Here is a 23,246-nt window from a genome sequence, read left to right as displayed (position 1 = left end):
TTTTTAAGCTAAATCAAGAACTCTTCTGTAGAGAGCTGTTCTCTAAACTTATTTGATGCATTTCTATGAAGCCTAAAATAATTTTGAAACATACAGGGCAATTCTCCTTCAAATGTAATTGACACGTCCTTTGTGAAGAAACAAAAAAGATGAATGAAAGCAAACTGAATGCACTTCAGTGCTGGCTGACTATTGACAGACCTAAAACCAGTACTCTGCATTCCTCAGAGGCATAATCTCTGTGGCTTTTGCTACTTCTAATACCAGTCAGATGTTATCAAATATTCTAATACCTACCCAAAACCATCACACACACAGTTTTAACATTTTCCACATGTACCAGAGTTTTTATGCGTTTAACAACTGGAACTGTTTCTTATTAAGTGAACGTCAAGAATTGAATGCGACATTCTGCTGAACATTCTTCTAGACTATAAATGGTTCATTTTTCCTGTTCTATCCAGCCAGGCTGCCCCTTTTATTCCCAGCAACACACATCGAGTTTTATCAGCCTGAAAGAATCTTTCTTCTAAATGAAGCCCAGTACTGTAATAACTTGAAAGGCATCTTTAGGCAGCGTAGTAAAAATGTTTGATTTGTAATTGCCTGCTGAACTCTTGCACAGTCTGTTGCCATATGGTACCCTCCCTTCTACTGGCAAACAATCTTTCCTTGTTCATAACTTCTCAGCCTCCCTACCCCCTCCTTTTCTGGAGGGTATGGATAGGAAATCCGAAGGAGGAGTTTCTTCTGCTCTCAGTGTGTTCGTGGTGACATCATAGGTGGGCTGAACATTTAAGTCGAGTGTGTGTTTGTTTAAAAAAAACTGTCCAAAAGTGATGTATATGGAATCTGGGTCAGCTGTAGCTGGTTAGTGCACTTCTGCATGTGAGACAAACACTGCAGTTTCAAAAAACATCACTCTCTCTTCTGGAATAAAACATACTGGAACATTTTTTTTTTTTTTCCCCTAAATTATTAGTTAGCTTGGTTATCGTATGGAGAAACCGAATTCCTCCATCCAGCTTGGATCTAACAGAGAAAGACAAAAGCAGTTTTCAACTCCAACTGCAGATTAACAATCCACAGCATCGGGTAACATACGAAGAAGCAACTTGGCCTCTGGATTTTCCATCTACCACCGACGCAGAACAGCTGGGGAATTTTTTTTTCTTGGTAAGTTTTAAAGTTATTCTTACTTGCAAGTTTAATTTTGAGCTATTTGTGAATTCTACATATATCTCCCTCAACATACAATTGTGAAGAAACAAATCTCTCAGCCTGAGAAAAGTTTGACAACTGAAACACAAACCTTACTTCTGTGGCATTTGTTAGACTTTGGAAACTTGGAAAGCATTAAAAGGGACTCTGCCTAAGAGCAGAGACTAACTCATTCCAGTTTTAAGGATGAACAAGTTTCAGTTGTTTAGCTGTAAATCTTCTGTAGATTTTGTTAAATACAGTTACAGAAAATTAGGACTACCAGATTCTTTGCTAAGCATGTAATTTGGGTACTGCGAACATATTAATGTGAAATTCCAATCCTACGAGAAAGCAAAAGCCAAGAGTCCTATCGACTTCAGGGAAGCTGGATTTCACCCAACGCCAGAGCACAGACGTAGCATTACTAGAATTAGAAAATGGATACCTCAATAAAACCACTGTAAATAGTCCCAAGTAAATCAATGCACATCTGTAAGTAGCAGTCATTGTATATCATTTCAATTAAAATTTATTTATGGTCGTTCTGAGCCATAGAAGTAGTCAGAATTGTACAACCAAGAAACAAGCCATACATTGATTCCTAATATAACGAAGTTTGTAGCACAAACGATTGTGCAGCTGAAAATGCAAAGACATTGCTGCAACAGGCACTGATCCCTTCTTTTAACAATTTGTGGAAGGATGGGGAAGTTAATTCTACCTCAATTGGGCAGTAGGTTGCTTCTAAATAAAGATTTATTTCATAAACATTAAATGCAATATATAAGGCAACACTATTCTAAGTGAAAATAGAGGGTTTTGTTACAGTTCTTTGGGGGGGAGGGAGCAGGAAGGACGCAGTTGCAAGTCAAAGATTAAAACAAGCAAGCTGTTTTACAGACAGTACAGATAAAAAACAAAAAAGGATTGCTAATACATAATTTTCTACTTTTTGCCTTTCTTCATGCTGACTTGGAGATTAAAGCGCAGTAAATAATCCAGAACAATGGAAACTAATTTAAGTTATGTATTTGTATTAACAAACTCCCAGAAACGTTTGGCATCAGAGAGAATGAAGGGGTGATGCTAAAAGAAAAGGCAAAGTGTTACAGAAAGCAAACTTAATTAAGGTTTAGTAGCTACGGGAGGAAAAAAAGTCTGAAGTAGTCTTGACAAAAAAGAAAGATGGATTCTTTCCAAGTTCTTGAGCTCTTTTTCTTACTACCCTTTTGTGCTTCATAAATAGTAAAGAGAATAATCTAAACAACAACAAGCCCCCCACCCCCTGCCATTTGAAGCCTACATTGTGTGCTTTGGACACCAGTCTCCATTCATTCATGATTAGCCAAGGTTTTGATTTACACTGCTTAGAATAATTCCTAAATCTTTCACAAACGAAAACAGTTGAGTCCATTTTAAAGCAATATGCATGGTTTTAACTCTCTCTTTTGTTGTCTTCCAACTTTAGAGTTCACATTTTGAAATACAATTTTAAGCAAATTATGGACTACTAATATTATGCTGGTGCCACAAGAATGATCTGAAGTATGATGGAAAAATATGCTATTTAAAATTTTACAGCAATTCACTTCAAAGAGCGGAAATTTTGAATCTTTAAACTTCTGCCAGTACATACACAGCTTTATCAGGTTTTCACTATTGTTTTACTGGACTTCATTTGCTGTTCTTAACATGCTCTATTAGCCTGCTCCTTAAAACTTATACACCAATGAATGAAAAAAAACTTCCTACTGCAAACATCACTAGATGCTTCATGTCTTCAGTATCTATCTTACTGAGAATTCTGGAGCCCCTAAAGAACACATTTCCAAATGCAAAACGCACCACTCCATTGTACCTGCCTGTTGAAACGGTGCAAACACACAATGGCTGCAAACAAATGTAAAGGAACCCTCACTAATAAAAACCACCTTCACCAAAAAATCAGGAAGTGTTATGCTATTTTGCTGTGTTTTCAGAATATCTAGTATGACAAGACTTAAAAATCTCTTATGAAGAGATTTTCTAAACATCTGTCATTTTTAGAAGTGAGATTTTCAATGAGTACTTCAAAAACCCCTGAAGATTTTTAGATTGCTTTTTCTAAAAACAATCAGATTCCCTTTAATCTCAGAGAAGTAGAATTCTGTGACTCAATACATCATGTATCTGACTAACAAAGGCCAAGTACGTATTATTTCTGGATCTCAGTCAATATAATTGAGAGTAATCCTGTTATTTCAGCAAAGGCAGAATGAATTACCGGAAAAAGCACTTGTTTATGTAGAGGAAAGTAACTTACAGAAGTACAAAGATACATCAAAAATTCCATGTGAACATTTCTCATATAACAAGAGTGTTTTCCTCACAGCAGTATTACTTCTAATGTTACAGATAGAGTTTTAAGCTAAAAAAAATTCCACAAAAATCTCCACTTTTTCTGAGATTGGAGAATAGATGGTTTTAGCTCAAAGCTTAACAAAAAATGAAGTACGTGTAACATCAATAATAGAGCTTTCAGATTAACTAGTATCACATTTCAGAGGATCTTTATGTTGTATTATAATTTCCTTTCTCAAAAAAAACATTTCACACATTTACAAATGGAAGCTTATAAGACAGGGTAACATTCGTATTTGTCATTTGATCATATTATTTTAATAAATATTCTGAATAAATAGATGTATGATACTGCAGTTCCCATTCAAAGGGAATCCTGTATTCACATCTACCTGCAACACTTCCCTTACGTTCAGTTGTAACAACCTACACTGCCCAGGGAGAAGCAGTTTTCATCAGCTCTGAAAAAACAGATTCTAATTTGTGTTGTGGGTCTCCAAATTCTACATCCTACTGAACGTGAGTCACAGCAGTATAACAAAAAAACAAACAGTTTGCTGTGTAGAAAGTTAAAATATGCCAATACATACTAGCTTCCACACTTTCTCATCCCTGCAACTCTTAATATTTGTAAGTGATACAATATTTGGGGGGTAATACAGCCCATGTTACAGTAGTTTCTCAGTGAAAGTTAAAAATACTAGTTATTGGGTTTTTTTTTCTTTTAAATTCAAATTTTGTTCCTTTAAGCATCTTAAGTAATAAATCAAAGACTAATTTTGGAAGCAAGTTTTTTTTTCTTTTGCATAGGGATCAGTCTGGAAAAAAATAAACCACAAGAATGGCATTAAATGTAAAACGGTATCGAAGCCCTATCCACAGCTCTGAGTATTACTGACAGGATGATAACGCAGTTTGTGTTACTAGGAATAGTTGCACATCATCTCCTGCAGAAGCAAAAAACCATCAGCATGCCAGAACAAACATAATGCCACTTCTAGAGAAATCTGAGAGCCAAAACCAGGTGACACCCAGAACCAAATGAAGCGACAGTCTATTCTGATTTAAAAAACACGACAGTTCATAAAGAGTTAAATAACATATTTTAAAGCAACAGCATCTGTAACCGTGATCTCCCTTGCCTATTTTCCAAGAGTCTGCATTCAGGTATTTCAGTAACCCCACTCACTACAAGTATCTCTAGATTTGCAGGAATGGCTTGAGACTGTGGTTCTGTCTAAACTGATCCCTGAGCCTCAACCACTTTATCTCACAGCGATTATGACACTACCTAAACACCTAAACCTCGGAATCTGTAACAATGTGTCTGATTAAAAAACCCAAAAACTATTTCCCAACTCTAAACGTTGTCGCATTTAGGTCTTACATATTAGGCTATCATTCTGTGATATTTTGGATAAACAGTTTATATTTTTTTAAGCTGCTTGCCCAGAACATCAGGAAATATCTGAAACAGTATTTTCATTTCCTTCTAAGCTGATTAAAACTCCAGGTAAATATTTTACTCGGAACCTACTTTTGTATGACAAGTTAGGCGTTAAGCTGCTCAAACATGCCAAGCAACATCCTAAGACATTTAAATTTTTCAACATCAAAATTTTAATGGAAGCATATACGTTCCCTACCAGGTAGATTCTCAGAAGGAACTCATCCCTGCTTATCTGAATGTCTCAGTTTAATACAAGACATTTGAATTATTTCAAAGTTATTAGGCATAATCTTACGCAGCTCTTCCATTTGCTTATGCTATATTAGACCATTTAATTCATTTTATGGTCTGACAGCACATATATAGATACAGAACTTCTGAGACATAAGTGTGAAAGTTCAAAATGAATGCATTTAATATTAAAAGATATTCGGAAAGCAGACTACAGCACAATACATGGTCAGAAAGCGGCCTGCGTCACAAAATGTTTGGTTTTCAAAGATTCATTTAAGTTTTACTTATTTTTCAGGGGAAAAATGTGCTGCTGTGAGGAGAACTTCCAGTCATTCATTATTTAAGTAATTATATAGGGTCTTTAAAAACTACCAAGAACTAAAGTGTTATTCACCTTTTTGGACTATGAAGTAGCTATTATATACAGTGAAAAGAGTAAAATACTGAACTTGTACTATGGCCTCATCCTTAACCATATGCCATGAGGTCACTTTCCTTGCATTTGCAAACACTGAACAGAAGTATTGAAAAATAACTTAGGAGATGTGAAGAGGTTTCAAACTTCAGACAATTAGTTCAGCTCAGCCTTGGCAAGTTAGAAACCATGCACAGACCCATTTCCCATGTGTTTACCATGATTCACGTGAAAATTGAACCTAATGAACTTAAAACCGCACTGTTCAAGTGATTAATATTTTAAATGTCTGAAATTACTGAAGAAAAATACACAATTAGTGATACTTTTTCCTAATTATTATTTTTTTTTAAAACAGAAGTTACACCTTCAGCAGAGAAATACTAACAAAACTTTTAACCAAGTTCTGTTCCTGAAAAAAAAAAAAATTTACTAGTAGACATCAAAATACTTATTACTACATACTAAAACTGAAACACACAGGAGTAAGTTTTTAAATATAAGCAAACATTTATGCATTCCCTCCACTTATGTAGAGTAAATGATTTTCAGTAGGTGTTAAAAAGCAAGTATTTTCTTCGCAGCGCAGAAGCAGGGCTTGAATACAACTGTAAGCCAAACAAAAAGTTATTTTTTAGGTAACAGTGGAACATTTGATCAAGATTCCTAGATATAATTCCTGACTGCATGTACGCCATGGCTTGAAGTTTGTAACCACTGCTCTCGGTGAAGGCAAAAAATAAAGACTTGCTATGTTTACTCTGAGGCTGAGCAGACATAAAACGTAGGAATATTACAGCCAGTAACAGAACTGGGAGAACTGACCTGACAGAAAAGTCAGCTTATCATCCATAAATGTGAATTAAAGGAAGCAGTACTGGTCTGCTCCTCCTTCAAGGCAACTGTTCCAGGATTGCCAAATGCACTTAAACTTGAACTTGGCAGGAACAGCATGAACATTAACTTTCTCTGGTCTTACTTTATTTCTCTTTGTAACTATACAAAGGCCACTGTATGAGGCCTTGTACACCATTAATAGGAGTCTGGAAAGGAAAGCCAGATCAATAGCTGAGGTAAGAAGAGTGATCTGCTTGACAAAGCAAACAGAACATGGAAAATGAGGGGCTTTTCCTGATTTAAGTGCTACCTTTGTTTATAATCTCAAATATTTAAAAACCAGGTGTTTCAAAAAAATTCTTTTATCTTTATCACTGCACTTTAATTATATACATAAAGTTAAAAGAAATTAATTATTTTATTTAAAAGGTGAATGAAGCACTTCAGGATGCTATTTATAGTGATAACACACCTGATACTGCAGCATTATCTGGATAGAAGTGTTCTCAAAAATACAAGAATAGTGCAACAGCAATTTTAAATGTTCATGTCAAAAGGCAACTATGTAGGGACACAGATGAGAGCAAACAGTGCTATAGGCTTTCCTTACAAATTTAAAGTTACTTGAATATATAATTTTCAATGTTTAAGACAATTATCTTACTCTCATCTCCTGCCTAACACTAATGTCCAAAACCAGTGTTAGATATGTGTGTATTTTTCAAGTTTACTATATCTGTGTATACATAAATTTGAAAAATGTGTGTATATATGAACAGGTATGTATATTTAACAAATTATACATCTAAATATATATACATATATAAAGCTAAGTGAGGACCAGAAAGGCCTACAGAACCCCAATTCCAGAATTTATACATTTTTGAAAATACTACCACTCTGTCTCCCTACTTCCTTTCCATTAAGATATTCTGCAAGCACTCGATGTTCTACAACCTTGTGCATTTAATTGCAAGGAGTATAGACCTAAAGAGTCAAAGTTACAGTGAAAGCATAATATGTAATTTAAGTAGAACACTATTTCTGAAAATTCATCCATTGCAACAACTTCTCTACTAAATCCAGTATCTAAATTTTAGGGTTTGCTGCTCAGAAAAGAAAGCCATTCTTTGAAGCTAATCTAATGGAATCTAATTCCAAGCAACAGATTCCAAAGACTTGTCTTTGGCAAATCCATCAGTTTAGGCAGTTTAAGCAGTACAGTTAGTTATGGCTCTAATTTAATGATTTTATCTTTTATCTGTTTAATAGTCTTTTCTGACAGTCATCACACTTACTTTAAAATGAAGATATTTAAATGGACTTTGGGTGTGCTATTGTTCCTGTTGTTGTCCATTGGGCGCTGTACAGAACAATCTACGCCTAACAAAACATCCCAACGGAGGCACCCTCGTTCGGCAGACAGTGGTGAGGAAGGGAAGAAATGTGGCTACACGTTTTTGGTCCCAGAACAAAAAATCACAGGGCCAATTTGTGTGAATACTAACGGACCAGGTACTGGTAACAGAAAAGATGAAGTCACAAGAATGGACATAGAGAACTTGAAGGATGTGCTGTCCAAGCAAAAGCGGGAGATTGACATTTTACAGCTGGTGGTGGATGTGGATGGAAACATCGTGAATGAAGTAAAGTTATTGAGGAAAGAAAGTCGTAACATGAACTCCCGGGTCACCCAACTCTATATGCAACTCTTGCATGAGATAATTCGAAAGCGTGATAACTCACTCGAGCTTTCCCAACTGGAAAACAAAGTCCTTAATGTTACAACAGAAATGTTGAAGATGGCAACAAAATACAAGGAGCTTGAACTAAAATATGCAGCACTAACTGATCTTGTAAATAATCAGTCTGTGACTATCTCACTGCTGGAAGAGCAGTGCTTGAGAATCTTCTCGCGACAGGACACCCACGGGTCTCCACCTCTTGTTCAAGTCGTGCCACAGCACATTCCTAACAGCCAGCCATACACTCCCATTCTTCTAGGAGGTAACGAGATACAGCGAGATCCGGGTTACCCTAGAGACAGGGATGTAAGGCCACCACCTGACCCAGCTACTTCTCCTACAAAAAGTCCCTTCAGAGTACCACCACTAGCTTTAATTAATGAAGGTGAGTTACCCATCACTATTTACCTAACCTGAGATTTTTCTATTTCAGAGGGAAACCATCCTTTAAATTTTAGAATTTAAAGTATCTGGTACAGCTAGCACTTGCTCCTGATTCTGATTTTCTCCACCCCCTGTCCTGGAAAGCTTTAGTGGCAAATAGTTTAATTCTTAAGCTATAGCTGCATAAAATGAATTTGTTGAAATAGTTGCTATACAGAAATGCAATGTGAAGAATTTACACCTTTGAATCACAAGTATTGGGGTTTCTGTCTCCAGTTGGGCTTGAATTATAGGGATAAAAATGCAATATAGCACACACTTTCTAGTATTTAGCCCTGTTTCTTTGAAGATGCCTACACTAGCTACTTGTTACAGGAACCAATGGTGAATAAGAGAAGCTAATTCATCTTAAATAAGTCAAGCAATTTTAAGTAGTGGTCCTTTATACTTACACACTTGCTAGAAGAATTTTACTCCTTCTATTCTCAGTTGCTTTAAAATTAACATCTAAGTCCACCAACACAGTTGTGCAGTAAGTATGTAAGTGTTTGGTTGAAATATGCTAGAGAGTAGGGTAAGTTTGAAAGGACAATTGAATCAAGGCTGGATCCAATTAGATTTAATTTTCAGCTTTCAAAATTTAACATGAGTAACCACATTCCCAGTAATTTGATGTCAGTAAGGGATGGCAAGTTAAACTAATACTATAAATATTATGAAAATACATTCAGGAGATTGTATCACATCTTCATGTGTTACATTCTTCAGGTCATTAGATAAATTCACTTATCACTAGAAACAAAACTAGTGACAAGAAAATAGACTACCTCTCAGGTGCCATAAATTCTATCATGATCATCACTTTATTACAGTTTTGACAGATTTGTGATAAAGGATTCAGAAAAACAATTTTTTACTGAGACATCCATGCATGTGCTTGCTCTTGGCTTCTATTAACTTGCACATCTAAAGGGTTTGGTTGAGTTGGGGTTTTTTTTTTTTACTTTCAAATTGCCTTTAGTCACAGTTGGACATTCAACTTGATTCCTAAGACAAACATTTATTTGTGACTGTTCTACAGCATTACAAACAACTAGCTGCTGATATAAAGAACAACTATTTTTATTCAAGGTCTGCAAAAAATTCAGGCATGAGCCCAAGTAAAATGCCAGATGTCACAAGAATTTAAATTGCACATCATAACACAAAAGAAACAGCTACTACAGCATTACGTTAATCTCTGGTCAGACAGCAAAAGTATAATTCGGAGAAATGGTGAATTCCCATTTCCCAGAAAACCTGTGCTTCAAGGTTTTGTTATAAATACATCTTTTTCAATATACAACTGCTGTACATATAAAATGAAGCAGCATATATTTTCCTTTACATTATCTACCATGGTTTTCACTAAGCCCTTTACCCCTAAAAGTTCAGAGTTTGAATCCATTTTTGGAAGGGAACACAAAAATCTTAGGAAATTTATTTGAAAAGTATTCAACTTCCTTTATTTACTACTCGATTCTTGAGTTTGAAGTTTAAGTGTTTCTTGCAGTGCCTTGGAAAAATGAGGTTTAATAATTGCCACAGGTGGTAAAGCATCAATCATCAAAACAAAAACTTCCAAATTGCATCACAATAAGCAGTTACTATAGCTGATTCTTTTTTTTTAAATTAAGGTAAGCATATTTAATGGTGCACAGAACTAAAATTGTCTGTCATAGAAAAATGAATTTTCCAGTTAAAAGATTACTATAATATATAAAGATGTCAAAAAAGGACCAGTGAAAACCAAACACTCCTATTTGGAAATAGGCCTGTCAAAGACTTGATTATGACAGAATAAACAACTGGATAAACAAACAGGAGCCTTCTCCCACTGCACCTGAAGAAGCTGTACCTAACATACTTGCACACAGCAGAAGTTTACAGACGGGTCAACGTGCATCTTAATAGCATGAGCGGAGAGTAAAATTCAGAACATATGGGGAACAGAGGGATGAGATCTTATCCTCTGAATAGTATTTTGCTTAATTTTCATTGAAATTGCTCTAAAAATTGAGGAAGAATGATTTTCCTGTGAATTATAGTTTTCACAATTATCTTAATCCTTGGAATAACAACCATTATTCCCAAATTTTACTGTCACTATGCTACAAAAAGTAACTTCAAGCAGAAAGAGTACTTAAAAATTACATCCCCCCGACTCTGCCGCTAATCTCTCAGCTAACAACATACTTTTAAAAATATATGCCCAATTTCATTTTTTATTTTTCCTCTACTAGTGCCCAAAAAATCCTCTGTATGAAGCTTACACAAGCACAGCTTTGATATAATTCACTCAAGATAACATTTGGCATCTTAAAATAGGACTCAGCCACAATTTTAAGCTTTCAACTTAAAATATTTCATCACATCACTTCTCTACATGTAATTTGCAGTAGAATATGATCTATACTAAATCATACATCTAAAATACAATTTTAGAAGTGAAATATTTAACAGATCATCTTCTCAGAATATTTCTAACTTACAACTAATTGTCTCAGCAACTTGGCTTACGCAGGCTGTTACAAAAGACTACATATACATGAGATACTCATTCCTTACACAGATTACAAGATTTTCAACAGAATCATTATGCTTTTTTCATTAGCCAGAGCCCCTCCTTGGACCACCACTGTGGAGAATCTTACAGTTTCAAATCTTAGCAAATCCCACTGAACAAGAAATGGATCAGTTCTTATGTGTGAACTTGAAGTTACTACACATAAAAAAAAGAATTTTCTTATCAAAAAAGATTCAAAGCTATGCACCAAAAGTTACGGGATTTGCTGGATCTCCTTACAGTAGTAGCAGAAATCTGTTGCTTCTACTACAACATTAACTTGTGATAAGCATATAGACAAATCTGAGCATCAAAAAGCAGACAAGTTGCAGTCTGTGACCTTAATGCCACCCAAATTTCAGAAGTTATCCAAGTGTATTATACAGACTAGTACAATTCTGTCTGCCTTAAAAGCTACTTAAAGTCACTCCAAACATCTGTTTGAGTCTCTTAGGGAAAAGTGAGTCCTCAATTCCTCCTCCAACAGAAATCACATGAAATAATACACAGCAGATCTAACAGAGGTGTTCTTAATACTCAATTAACACTACGAAAAAAAAAACAAAACAAACTACTTGTCTATTTACAGTTTTTCTAAAGCAATAATTGCTTCACAATAATACTTCTAGAACAACCTCCCTGTTCAGTTATACAGTGCCCAAATTTACTTTAGATAGTTCAAGGAAAGGGAATGAGACTCAACTTAGCCCAGGAAATATTTATCCCCTGGACAAACTTTGCAATGTTGAAATTGTTAATTGTGAACAATAGAAAAAGCACTCATATACCAAAGCTATAGTATTTCTTTCCTAAGCTACTACTGCATGCACTGCAAGAACAACAAAAATACTGTCCAATACTGACAGTACCATATGCAGCAGTACTTACAGTGATGGCTCAAAGTCTGTAGCATTCTTGGTAGCACTGTCACAGCCAGAAGCTCTAAGTAGTCACCTTCATAAGATACACAAGCTTTTGCATGCTAACTAATATGAAATACTTTATGTATTTCTTGCTAACCACACTCTTACCCAACTGGCAACTACTAGTTTAAAATCTAGAAGTGCAACTTTCAGTTAGCTTTTGTCACACAACCTTAACGTGCAATGAAGGTCACTGTCACTCGACCTCTACTTTTGATGAGAGAATAACCTCAACAACTGTTTTCTACGCTTCTTCACCAATTAGCAGCTGCTTTGACTGATGAGTTCTCTCAACTTCCAAGTAGATTTGAGAAAACGAGCCTTCTAAAATGAAAGGAAAAGCATAGGTAATTTATTTTCAGATTCACTGAGTATGAGTTTTCAAATATATTTAGGGCATCCACCACTAACTAGCCATTCAGAACATATCCTGCTTTCCATCAGTACGTAATCACTCTCTAAATCAACTGAAGTAATGATACATGAACACAAATCCTTTTCTAAAAAGTAGAAAACAAAAATACTAATAAAAATTGAAAGGCAAAGTAGGCAAAGTTTTCAGAGACATGCAAGTTGCATGCTTCTTACAGAACAACCAAGAGCTCTTCTCGAAGTATTATTTGTAAAACCACTATTCAGATGGTCTAAAATAGAGCTTTCAAGCAGCACTGTCAATGGCATTTTTTGTAGAATGACAGTTCTGAAAACAAGTATGAGAGCCCTTTTAGCTGCTCAGAAGTCCTACTTCATTGTTGCATATTTTCTTCATCAGTATCCATCTACACATGTTGCACAAGGATGACACATGAATACTCCTATTCACAGTTAACAGGTTGATCCCAGGCCTGGGTAAGTACATAAAGGCAAAAAAGTTACACAGTATAAGAATACTCTTCCACTAAATTCCATGCCTGTAGACTTTGACACTAAATATTTCTTACAGCAGCTGTAAAACTATTTATGTATTCAGATGGGGGGGGGGGGTTGGTTGTCTTGAGTTTGTTTTGTTTAAAACTTTCACCAGTTTCAAACGGGAGCACTAGGACAATTAAGTAAATTGACATCTACCTTTTGTCAAAGTGGTACAGGAGAAAACAGTTCATGAAAATCATGAACTTCCTGAGTATTAAGAGTCAGGGTATAAAACTTCGGCAGAGTAGACAAAGTTAAAAATTGGGTGTTGGTAACCAAAGTCTGTTATCTGTTTAGCAAAATGAAGTTTTTCTTTAAATACATACAGCATATTGACATGTTTGTTTATATACACACAATTAATCTTAGAGTAACTTTTTACACTGTTCTCCACGGTAGTTTTACCTTAATTGAATTACTGACTTTCTATTATCATTACAAAATACTCTTGAACAACTGACACTCCATAGACAAGCTTGAATGCCTACAGTATTTCTTTCCAAAAAGGTCCATTCAAAGACTGCCAACAAGCCAAGGAAGCTGGGCATTCCAACAGCGGGATTTATATGATCAAACCTGAAAACAGTAATGAGCCAATGCAGCTATGGTGTGAGAACAGCCTGGACCCTGGAGGATGGGCAGTTATTCAGAAGAGGACAGACGGATCTGTTAACTTTTTCAGGAACTGGGACAGTTACAAGGTAAATTATGGAGTGCAGAAAATCAGCTCCTTCGTTCCAGTGCGGCAGTGGCATTATCTGTTGCAATCAAAAAGGTGCAAACTTTTTCAGTGCAATTCTTCATTCCAAACAGTGATACTGAAAGATAAACACTGAGGAATTAGACATAGATAGCTGCTTAAGTTAGACAGTGAAATTAATTTTACAAACAAAAAAAAAAAATACATGAAGAGCATGGGAATCCCTCAGAGGCAAACATTTCAGTGGGAATGTCCTGTTTTACTCGATGCATTACTTAACTTTGTATGAACTAACTTATTGTCTGAAATAGCCTGCATTTGTAATACACAGTAACTGGGGAGACACATGTTATTCTAGACAGTGACTGGGAAGCCATTTATTACAGAGACCTAAGTAAACACATGATTTCTATTAACACACTGAAAGCTACAGTAAGTACTTGAGAAGTTTAATTGTCTCCCTTATGAATAAGCAAGCTCAGCCAGTGGAATTATTCATTTAAGCATATTAATACATTGCAGGATCAGGGCCTCAATTTAAACAAACATTCTTAATAATGAATTAAAGGAAATAATTTCTACCTTTAAAATTAGGCTAAAAATCTGAAGATGTAAGGCTGGTGAAGGAAAACACATTCTTGTGTATTACTGTGACATGAAGCACTAGCAAACATAACATACAGGATGACAAACACAGGCTCCTTTGGAGTAATTACATGCTAGACAGGAAATCTGAGTTGAGTTCTTAAAATAATAATCCTGTGCTGACTTCACACACATAGAACACAGGTTTTCCCTATGATACTGTGCTCACTTTAAATGGATCCATAATTGCCATGTGCATTGTATCTGAAGGGATAACTGAGCCACAATTAACTTAATAGTAATCTAAAAGTAATATCATATATACAAAGAAAATGACAAAAAAAAAAAGATTACTATAAGGATTTTCACTTTTTGCATTCTTGGATTTAATCATTCAAATATTAATCAGCATTTAGTAATCGTTATTCAAAGTAGTCTTCTCAGAAAATCAGGCTGTTGGTTTTTGGTTTGTTTTGTTTGGTTGCTTTTTTAAGATATGTTTTAAGGTAGCTATGGAGTGTGTTTTACAATTACCACAAAAATTTTTAACATAACGCAACAAAAATATAGAGGAGCATATAAATAGTGTTTAATAATGGCTCAATCTGGGGCAAGAATTTGCCCCTAAGACTTCTCATTAAATTGTAGTGGCAGAAGATCGCATTCTTATTACCACTGAACTTCAGGTACTCGCAAGTGCACCTCTGTGACTGGCTTTAAACTAAAGGCTGCACCACCAACAGCAGCAATGTCTCCCATGGCCACATTTCTACTGCTTTCTATGTGGTTGCACAGCTACAACGCTGACGCAAGGAAAGTACTGCAAATGTGGCCACGAGCCAGGAGAAAAGCACTGCTACCATTTTTGGCAGCAGCATGATGCCAGATCAATCTAAGCCTCTTGTGAAACTGCAGCTTGAGTTAGGAGCCTAGACTGTTTATCTACTGGAGAGAGACTTCCCCAGAAAGTGATTCAAAGCAGGAAATCAATTGTAGGTCCTACCTAATCAATGGCCTGAGAAGGAAGGTAGGAAGGCCTCAGAAACCACGAAGCATAGGGCAGCCACAGTGGGTGATGTACCTATTTTAGCTATAACACAAAACATCAACAACACTGGTTTACTCGGGGACAGGAGACAGCAGACATGCAATACCACTTCACGACTACCAAACTGGTAGTCTGTGATTTGAAAGGAAAGATATCTTTATATCTAATTTCTAATATATCTAATGAAGAGTATAGATAATTATGTGATTGATTTTACAGTAAAAACAACACTCGTCACATTAAAAAGGCAACAAAAAGTTATTTATCTTGAACATGGAGACCTTTTCCAACCTGGAACTGTATCCCCTTAAATTTCATTATTTACACATTCTTACAGATCCTCTTAGCTTTGTCAAGAAATATATTGTTTCCATTTCCCTATTATCTCTATCTTAAAAAGAAGACGTCACAGAAAACAGATAGTTTCTCCACCTTTACTGATTCTGGTAGTACCTCACAGGGCTAGCAGTCCAACTGAGTAAATGGCTAAATACAGTAAAACAAAGCTTTTAAATGCACATGCTGAGCAGTTATTCAGAAGCTTAAAGGCTTTCAGTACTCATACTCCTGTTGATGAGCATTTTGACAAACAGGAAAAATGTAACTAACATCACCTTCTGATCTTCTTTTGTACAGAAAGGATTTGGAAACATTGATGGAGAGTACTGGCTAGGACTAGAAAATATTTACATGCTTACCAATCAGGATAATTACAGACTATTGATTGAGTTAGAGGACTGGAGCAATAAGAAAGTCTATGCAGAGTACAGCAGCTTCCGCCTGGAGCCCGAAAGCGAATTCTACAGGCTACGCCTAGGAACATACCAAGGAAATGCAGGCGATTCCATGATATGGCACAACGGAAAGCAATTTACAACACTGGACAGAGACAGGGATATGTATTCAGGTAAGGAAACTACTATGTAAGTGAAAAGTGAATACAGTAGATTCCATTAGCGATACCACCTTTAAAAAAAGAATACAGTACAAAAAAAAGTACGCAAATTGTGATAAAACAATTCTGTTGAAAGATGTTTCAAATCAGTAACAATAAAAATCCCATTGACAGGGCCCCCTTCAAGCCCCTGCACCATTCAGAAATTCAAATTCTATTACCCTCACTGCAGGCACAATTGAACAAGCTTTGTATTTAGCTCAGTAACATTCTTATCACTTGCATGTGACTCTCTGCAGTCAGAGCACCCGTCTGGGGCATCTCTCAGAGCAGTGCTTTGGCCACAAACAATAATCACCATGAACTAAAGCCTCCGAACAGCGTGAAAGGAACTGCCATTGTGCACAGGCTTAGTTATATAACAATACGTGAGAAATGGGCACATCACTTTCCTTCGTTCTCCTCAAAATATACTTTTTTGTTCATTCTTTCACCTTAAAGCCTCGGCAGTAAAAGAAAGGCTGGGGAGTGTAACACTTCAACTGCTTTTTCTCAGCTGTCAATAACCATAAAGCTGGACAAATCTTGCTAACTCAAACAAGCCTGTAACGTTAAATACAGAAGTTACAAGCAACTCTTTGTGGAACCGTGGCCCTGCACGCTGCTTGAGACTGTATCAACTCACATTGCTTCCACTGAAGTATTTCCAAACAGCACATAATCCGAGTTCCTTGAATGTTAGCTCACAGACAAGCACTGCTGGTAGCCTGAGAAGAGTTGATCTCCTTAGTTTTCAGCTGTCACATTAAATACTGTGTCAATAATCCCCCCTCCAGGCAATGGTTGCTGTTACAACAGAATTTATAATTTAGGTAGAAGCAGCAATTGATATGACCACAAAGTACTTCTAAGTTCCCTTTAAGAACAAGCCAGAATATGAAAGCTTTTGCTAATCTCCACTTCTCTTGAATGCTGAAGTTCATTTTTCTCTTTCTGTTCCTTAGGAAACTGTGCTCATTTTCACAAAGGTGGCTGGTGGTACAATGCGTGTGCCCATTCTAACCTTAACGGGGTGTGGTACAGAGGAGGCCACTACAGGAGCAAGTATCAGGACGGAATATTTTGGGCTGAGTACCGGGGAGGTTCCTACTCCTTGAAAGCAGTTCAAATGATGATCAGACCTATAGACTGAGGAGGAAAATCCACAGTGCTCAAGTGACCATGTATAAACTTCTCAGTGCTTGAGTTCCAGAAAAATAAAATATTACTTTTTAATCATTATTTTGCACAATCTGCCTCTGCAGAAAGCAGGTCTACACATTTCCTGCCTTTTGTTCCCTGTTGTGTTCCCCTGTCCTTTTTATAGAAACCATTTCTACTGTGACAGACGGTGTTTTTTTAAGCAAATATTCACAAAAGCAGATGTTTGTGCTTGCAAAGTGTATTTATCTTTGTTCAAGTCCAACACACTTTATGTAAACAGTTATTAAAGCTGGTAAAAAAATTCCAGATCTATGACAAGATATAAGCTATTTCACTTAAAAAGCTTATGCTTTTTCAGGTTAGCTCAACACTTAAATGTAAATATGTGAAATGAAATTGTCTTGCTTTAATGTGAAAATTGATTAGTTATTTAACAATTTATTTAAAAATGTTGCTATTTCTTTCAATGAAAATCTCACTTCATATTACTGCTTAGGATTTACTCAAAGAAGCTAAGCTACATTAAAAAATTGAAGACATTCTAGTTCTGCCAGCAGAGACAGATTTTTGCAACACAGCTATTTCAAAATGAAGCAGTGAATTAAACATAAAATCTAAGATTTCTTAGTGGTGTAGAGCATTTGTTACGATCTATGTATCTTACCTTCTGTAAAATACTTAGGCAAAATGTTCCTAACATAAGAAAAGAAAAATTATTGTATGAAATTATTGATAGACTTAAGACAACCAAATTGCTTGGTACTTTTTTTTTTTACTTTCAACCTCTGTGTGCAAACATCCTATTGAAACGAAAACATTTCTTGATACTTTGAACTTTAAAAGGCAAAATGAAAGGTCCTACTATTAAAATCATGACTTGACACTTGGGAGACTCCTTTCCTGCTCCAATTAGGAGCGATGAGGTCTGAACAAGTGTTCACACACTAATTTAGAGAAGGATCAAGTCTCTGGGTATAAGAAGTTTTTCTCCAACTCAATTTTCTGCCAACATAATAAAACAAATCTTAGAAATCAGCTCTGAGTATATTCTCCCTGTGCCCCGAAATTGGACTGCTTTTATGACACCCATTTCCCCTCCTCTAAACATATACAACTTTTGATACTGGCTATATTAAATTTTCTACCTTCTAGATATCAGATTAATATCAGATATTAATCAGAGCTAATATCTAATTTAAGAAATGAATTAGAAAATACTTTTCCAACCTTTAACAAAAGCCATACAAGATTCTGCATCAAAATAACATACTTCCAAAATCGAAAATAACAAAACATTCCCTTTCGGTATGAGAGTCTCCAAAATGAAAGCTTTCTTCCTAGTATACAAAATTAATAATTGTACTCAGCTACACAGCTTACCTAATTTAATTTGATATTACACAAAAACTAAATATGCTGTTCCAAACTGTAACCAATGTATTTGTTTCACACCTCGTATGTACCTTCAACACTTTAAGGAACTTTGCCCCTATTTAACATTAGAGATCCCAATATAATTGTTATGTTAAATTAGTAAATATCAATTGCTATGCAAAATCTCATTTGTAATTCAGAGGGGAAAAAATAGCATTCTGCTTTCAAAACAGATTCTCTGGAGTAGATAAAGCTTCACTGATAATATACAGCTGCAAGGGCTGTATTTAAAGATTTGGTCAGAACCAACAAGTTTCAACAATATTTAATTGGGGTTGGCAGGGGTGGGTGGGCAGATGGGGAATCACTCCCAACATATTCCATTCTCAAGTTCCAAAAATTTTCACTGACCAACATTTAAGACTACAATTCTGAAATTGTTCTGCATAAAAGGAATATTTGTTTGTTACAAATATTGCACAGACCTCACTGACTGAATGTTCTATCAAATGCTTTTTAATTGCAAACGCTTAAAATTCAGACTATTTTTTTTTTTTTCCCCTCTGGTAGCTGGATAGAAGCGCAGTTCAGGTAAATTTAAAAGCTGAAAGTGCCCTCCAAAACATTTCTTTATTGAACACTTCTGACAGCTTTAGTTCATTCAACCAACAGATTTCCTCTCCTTGGAAGAGATCTTATTCTACCACAAGAATTTCTTGCCTGCTACAAAAACAGTGTTTGTTTATTCAGTGCAGCCAGTGAAAGGTGTACTTTGCAGAAACCCCTAAGTAAAATTAGCCTGCACTCAGCCTTTAAATTAAATCTTATATATTAGACATCTAAAAAGTTAGCCTTCCCCAACTTACAGCTGCAGGATGACAATAACTAAAAATTATTACAAAATACACTCAGAAAGCTCAGACTGTACAGGAAGTCTTTTTCAAAGGAAATACTTAATTTTAAGTTGCCGATTATAGATTACAAGGAGGGAAAGCATGGTGCCTCTTTTTCATATTGGATCATATACAATACAATAATCTACTGCTTTCAAATGCCGGTAACTATCAGTTCTTAGCTTTTGGGTTGAATTTTTTAAGCAGAGCAAATGACTTTAGAAGTTCAATGTTTTCTCTCACATTTTTTAGAAAAGTCTTTTGAAAGAGGCTGTAGCATTCCTCAAGCTTATTGGAAAGGACATTCAGAAGCAGTCTGTCTATGAAGGATGTAGCTTTCACCATTCCTGTATCATTAGTTCAAATTTAACCAAGCAGGCCCTGAAAGAGTTTAACCTGTACTAAACCTGAAACACAGTTTTCACATATATTTCCAAAGTCTAGTGCAAGCATTATCACTGAAGCAGCAGAATGTTCATCAGATGATTTTTTCAATAACTGTTTTCAGCTTTTCTGTTTCTGGATACAATTCCTGAAAGACAACTATAAGAAAATATTTCACAAGGTAGTACTGCTTAGTTAAATAAAAAAATCTTACTTTTCAAGATATGGCTCAATTGTTTCATTGTGCAATCTCAAATGAATCAGAAATCCATGATAAGACTCTGAGAATGGGCTTTTATTCTAAGGTGAAATATAACTTCACATATACGGCTCCTATTTGTTTCAGCTACTTTAGTTAGCCAGGCGATGCAACACTGAGAACGTCTGACATCCAGTAATGAGAATTTAACACTGTTTTTATTAGTGTTGCACAGCTCTTTGCACTCACATTTAAGTTAAGGAGTTCACACTGATGATATCCTGTTGTCACTTGCATTTCCAGAACCCTGGAATCACATCACACTTATTGCTGCAAGGAACTGAAAAATGTTTCTATTCTTCCCTGTAGTTAAATGTGGAAGGACATCTTTATCTTGACCACAGTGAGTGAGCTGTGGTAATAAGGAAACAATCTATACCTCCGTTGCTCCCTTCCCATTCCAAAGACTACACAAAAAAAGCACTTCCATTTATCTTACAATGCCAAGACAGTAATGAAAAAAAAATTCCACACTTACACTCAATATTTGGTTGCATAAGGGTAAAACCTAGTAACCTCTGAAGGGTCAAACATTCATCCTCGAAAATTGCAGCTGAAATTCCGTTATATGCTCACTTTCTCTATGACCAAACAGGGTCCTTCACAACCAGTGCCAACGTTTCTCCGGATAGAATGTGCAATGGCAAATGTAACTGTGTGGCAGGCCTGACGCTCTACACTCTTCTAAAGAGCATTTTAGGGGAGCACAGCAACTGCAAGATGTCCGCACCAACTGTGAAGAAAGCCCCACCCCAATCCTTCTTTTACCATCAGAGGAATAGGACCTTATGATTAATCCCCCTCCCCAGCACATGCCATGATCAGAATTTCACACCCCAGACTTTTTGGTAAACTTTTCTACACATCTTAAACCAAGAGCAGCACTACTCCCAGTTACGATTTTATACCAGAAGTAACAGCAGAAAGAGATACTTTCAGGAATTATAACCTATAGCTGGTAAGCTTAAAACAAGAAGTAAAACAAGCAACTTAAGTTACTTCTGCTCCATATGACTTACATTAGCAAAAATGCCTTAGGAAAGAAATTTTAAAATTCATATCCCTGCAAATCCACTCAGGTCTTACTGGAGAGTAAAGCCTTGATCAAATGAGGAAAATCTGACTCAACTGCCAGTCTTCCCAGATAGATCCAGATTCATCATGACTGCAGTTTCAAGGCAATTTTGTTCTTTCTCCCACTTACACATCCATGGACACTTGCTATTCCTTTGGAGAACTAAAAAAAAGCTTGAGGATATTCTTTATGTCACTAGTAAGAACTGATATCATATGAAACCAGGTCACAACACATTCTTTAACTACAGGGGATCACAGCAAAGAGCATTTCTTTCTTTCTAAGTAGAAAAGAAACATACATTTCACTTCAAACTATGAAGCCCAGTCCAAAGCTTATTCTAATGCAAAAGTTAGACAAGAAGTTGCTAATGTATTGAGGAAAGCAACAAAACTTAAAACATCGTTTTCCCACATTTCCCTTTTTTTTTTTTAAATACACACTTGCACATCGCAAGGTAGTATTTTTAAAGCGCCAGACAAATACACCAAAGCACAAAGATTTCTCTGTACAGCAGTACGTATCAGAAGATCATAATGACAGGGGTCAAAGTATCACGAGATTTTAAAAAATCTGAAAGCAGTTTGGCTTGGGACTTTTATAATCAGCAAGAAAACAATTTAAATCTGGTTTCATGTTTCAAAAATCAAAGCATATAGGTAAAAAGCAACTGGAAAGCTAGAAACTGCATTTCAGAATCACATACATACACATGATGGGAAAGCTACAAAGTGACAAGTTTATCACATTACATTGCTCTTGGCTTCCTTTTTGCCCCTTTTAATTCAGGTCTAGTTTTAACAGCTATGTCAACAAACGGTAGCACGTCACAGTACACCACCCTCATACTGATCCTTCTGTTCTAGGTACAAACAATTACCAACATCTGAATACACCTGAAAATATAGGAAATTAACAGCTGTTAAGATCATGTTGGAACTGAGGGATGTTACTGGGAGGAATGTAACAGGGAAGTAAAAAATGAAGACAGAATGAGGAACTCTATAGGAGTACTTGTCATTAAAATTACTACTGGTTCTCCATAGCAAACTATTGTTTTTAAAATTAAGTATAAAGCACGTAAAATTCAACCAATTTTGCAAAATCTGAATATATGCATTTTAGAGGCACCACTCTAGATTCTAACATCAATGATGATATTATCGCTCATATCAAGCTACGAAGCAACTGAAATAATATTGCAACAGACACATAGATCACAGCATTCAGAAGACTGTTAAGTTATTAATCTTGAAAACGTTAATAGCCCAGCTGAGTAAAGGAAGTATCAAACTTCAGGAACAAAGAGATGACAGTTTATAAGCCTTTGCAACCACAGGAGGTTATCTTGAAAACAGACAGAATCGTAGAATGGTTTTGGTTGGAAGGGACCTTCAAAGGACATCTAGTCCAACCCCCCTGCAAGGAGCAGGGACATCTTCAACTAGATCAGGTCGCTCAGAGCCCCATCCAACCCAGCCCCGAACGTCTCCAGGGATGCAAGAGTAATCTGCACCAGAAAAAAAAATTTTTTTTTCTGGAAAAGCAAAAATTGGGTGAACATTTCCTTAATTCTCTGTGACTACTAACATCTTATGATCGCAAAGAAAAGCTACATTTAAAAAAGCACACTGATCACTTTGAACTAAACTGAGACATTAAGTAACACTAGATTAGCTTGGCAACAAAACCAATACATATTAAACACATTTATCTAGTTTTCAGATACACAGGAATATAATTTACTTCTAATTATTGCATAAAACCGAGTCAGTCATAACT

General features: G+C 35.9%; 2 protein-coding genes across 7 annotated transcripts in view; one reads left to right on the top strand and one right to left on the bottom strand.

The window, feature by feature from the left end:
• The window catches only part of RALGPS2 (Ral GEF with PH domain and SH3 binding motif 2), a 120,756-nt gene that overhangs the window by 37,167 nt on the left and 60,343 nt on the right, over nt 1–23,246 (bottom strand). The gene's annotated exons all lie outside the window — the stretch shown is intronic.
• On the top strand, nt 917–18,037 carry ANGPTL1 (angiopoietin like 1). The gene is made up of 5 exons (XM_010120437.2): nt 917–1,176; nt 7,752–8,609; nt 13,556–13,749; nt 16,018–16,288; nt 17,281–18,037. The coding sequence occupies exons 2-5, from the start codon at nt 7,784–7,786 to the stop codon at nt 17,466–17,468; spliced, it is 1,479 nt and encodes a 492-aa protein (XP_010118739.1). The 5' UTR covers nt 917–1,176; nt 7,752–7,783; the 3' UTR covers nt 17,469–18,037.

Source organism: Chlamydotis macqueenii, chromosome 8, assembly GCF_036417535.1.
Source record: "Chlamydotis macqueenii isolate bChlMac1 chromosome 8, bChlMac1.mat, whole genome shotgun sequence".
Classification (NCBI taxonomy): domain Eukaryota; kingdom Metazoa; phylum Chordata; class Aves; order Otidiformes; family Otididae; genus Chlamydotis; species Chlamydotis macqueenii.
Note: the sequence above shows the minus strand (reverse complement) of the source record. Positions and strands in the feature narration are given on the sequence as shown.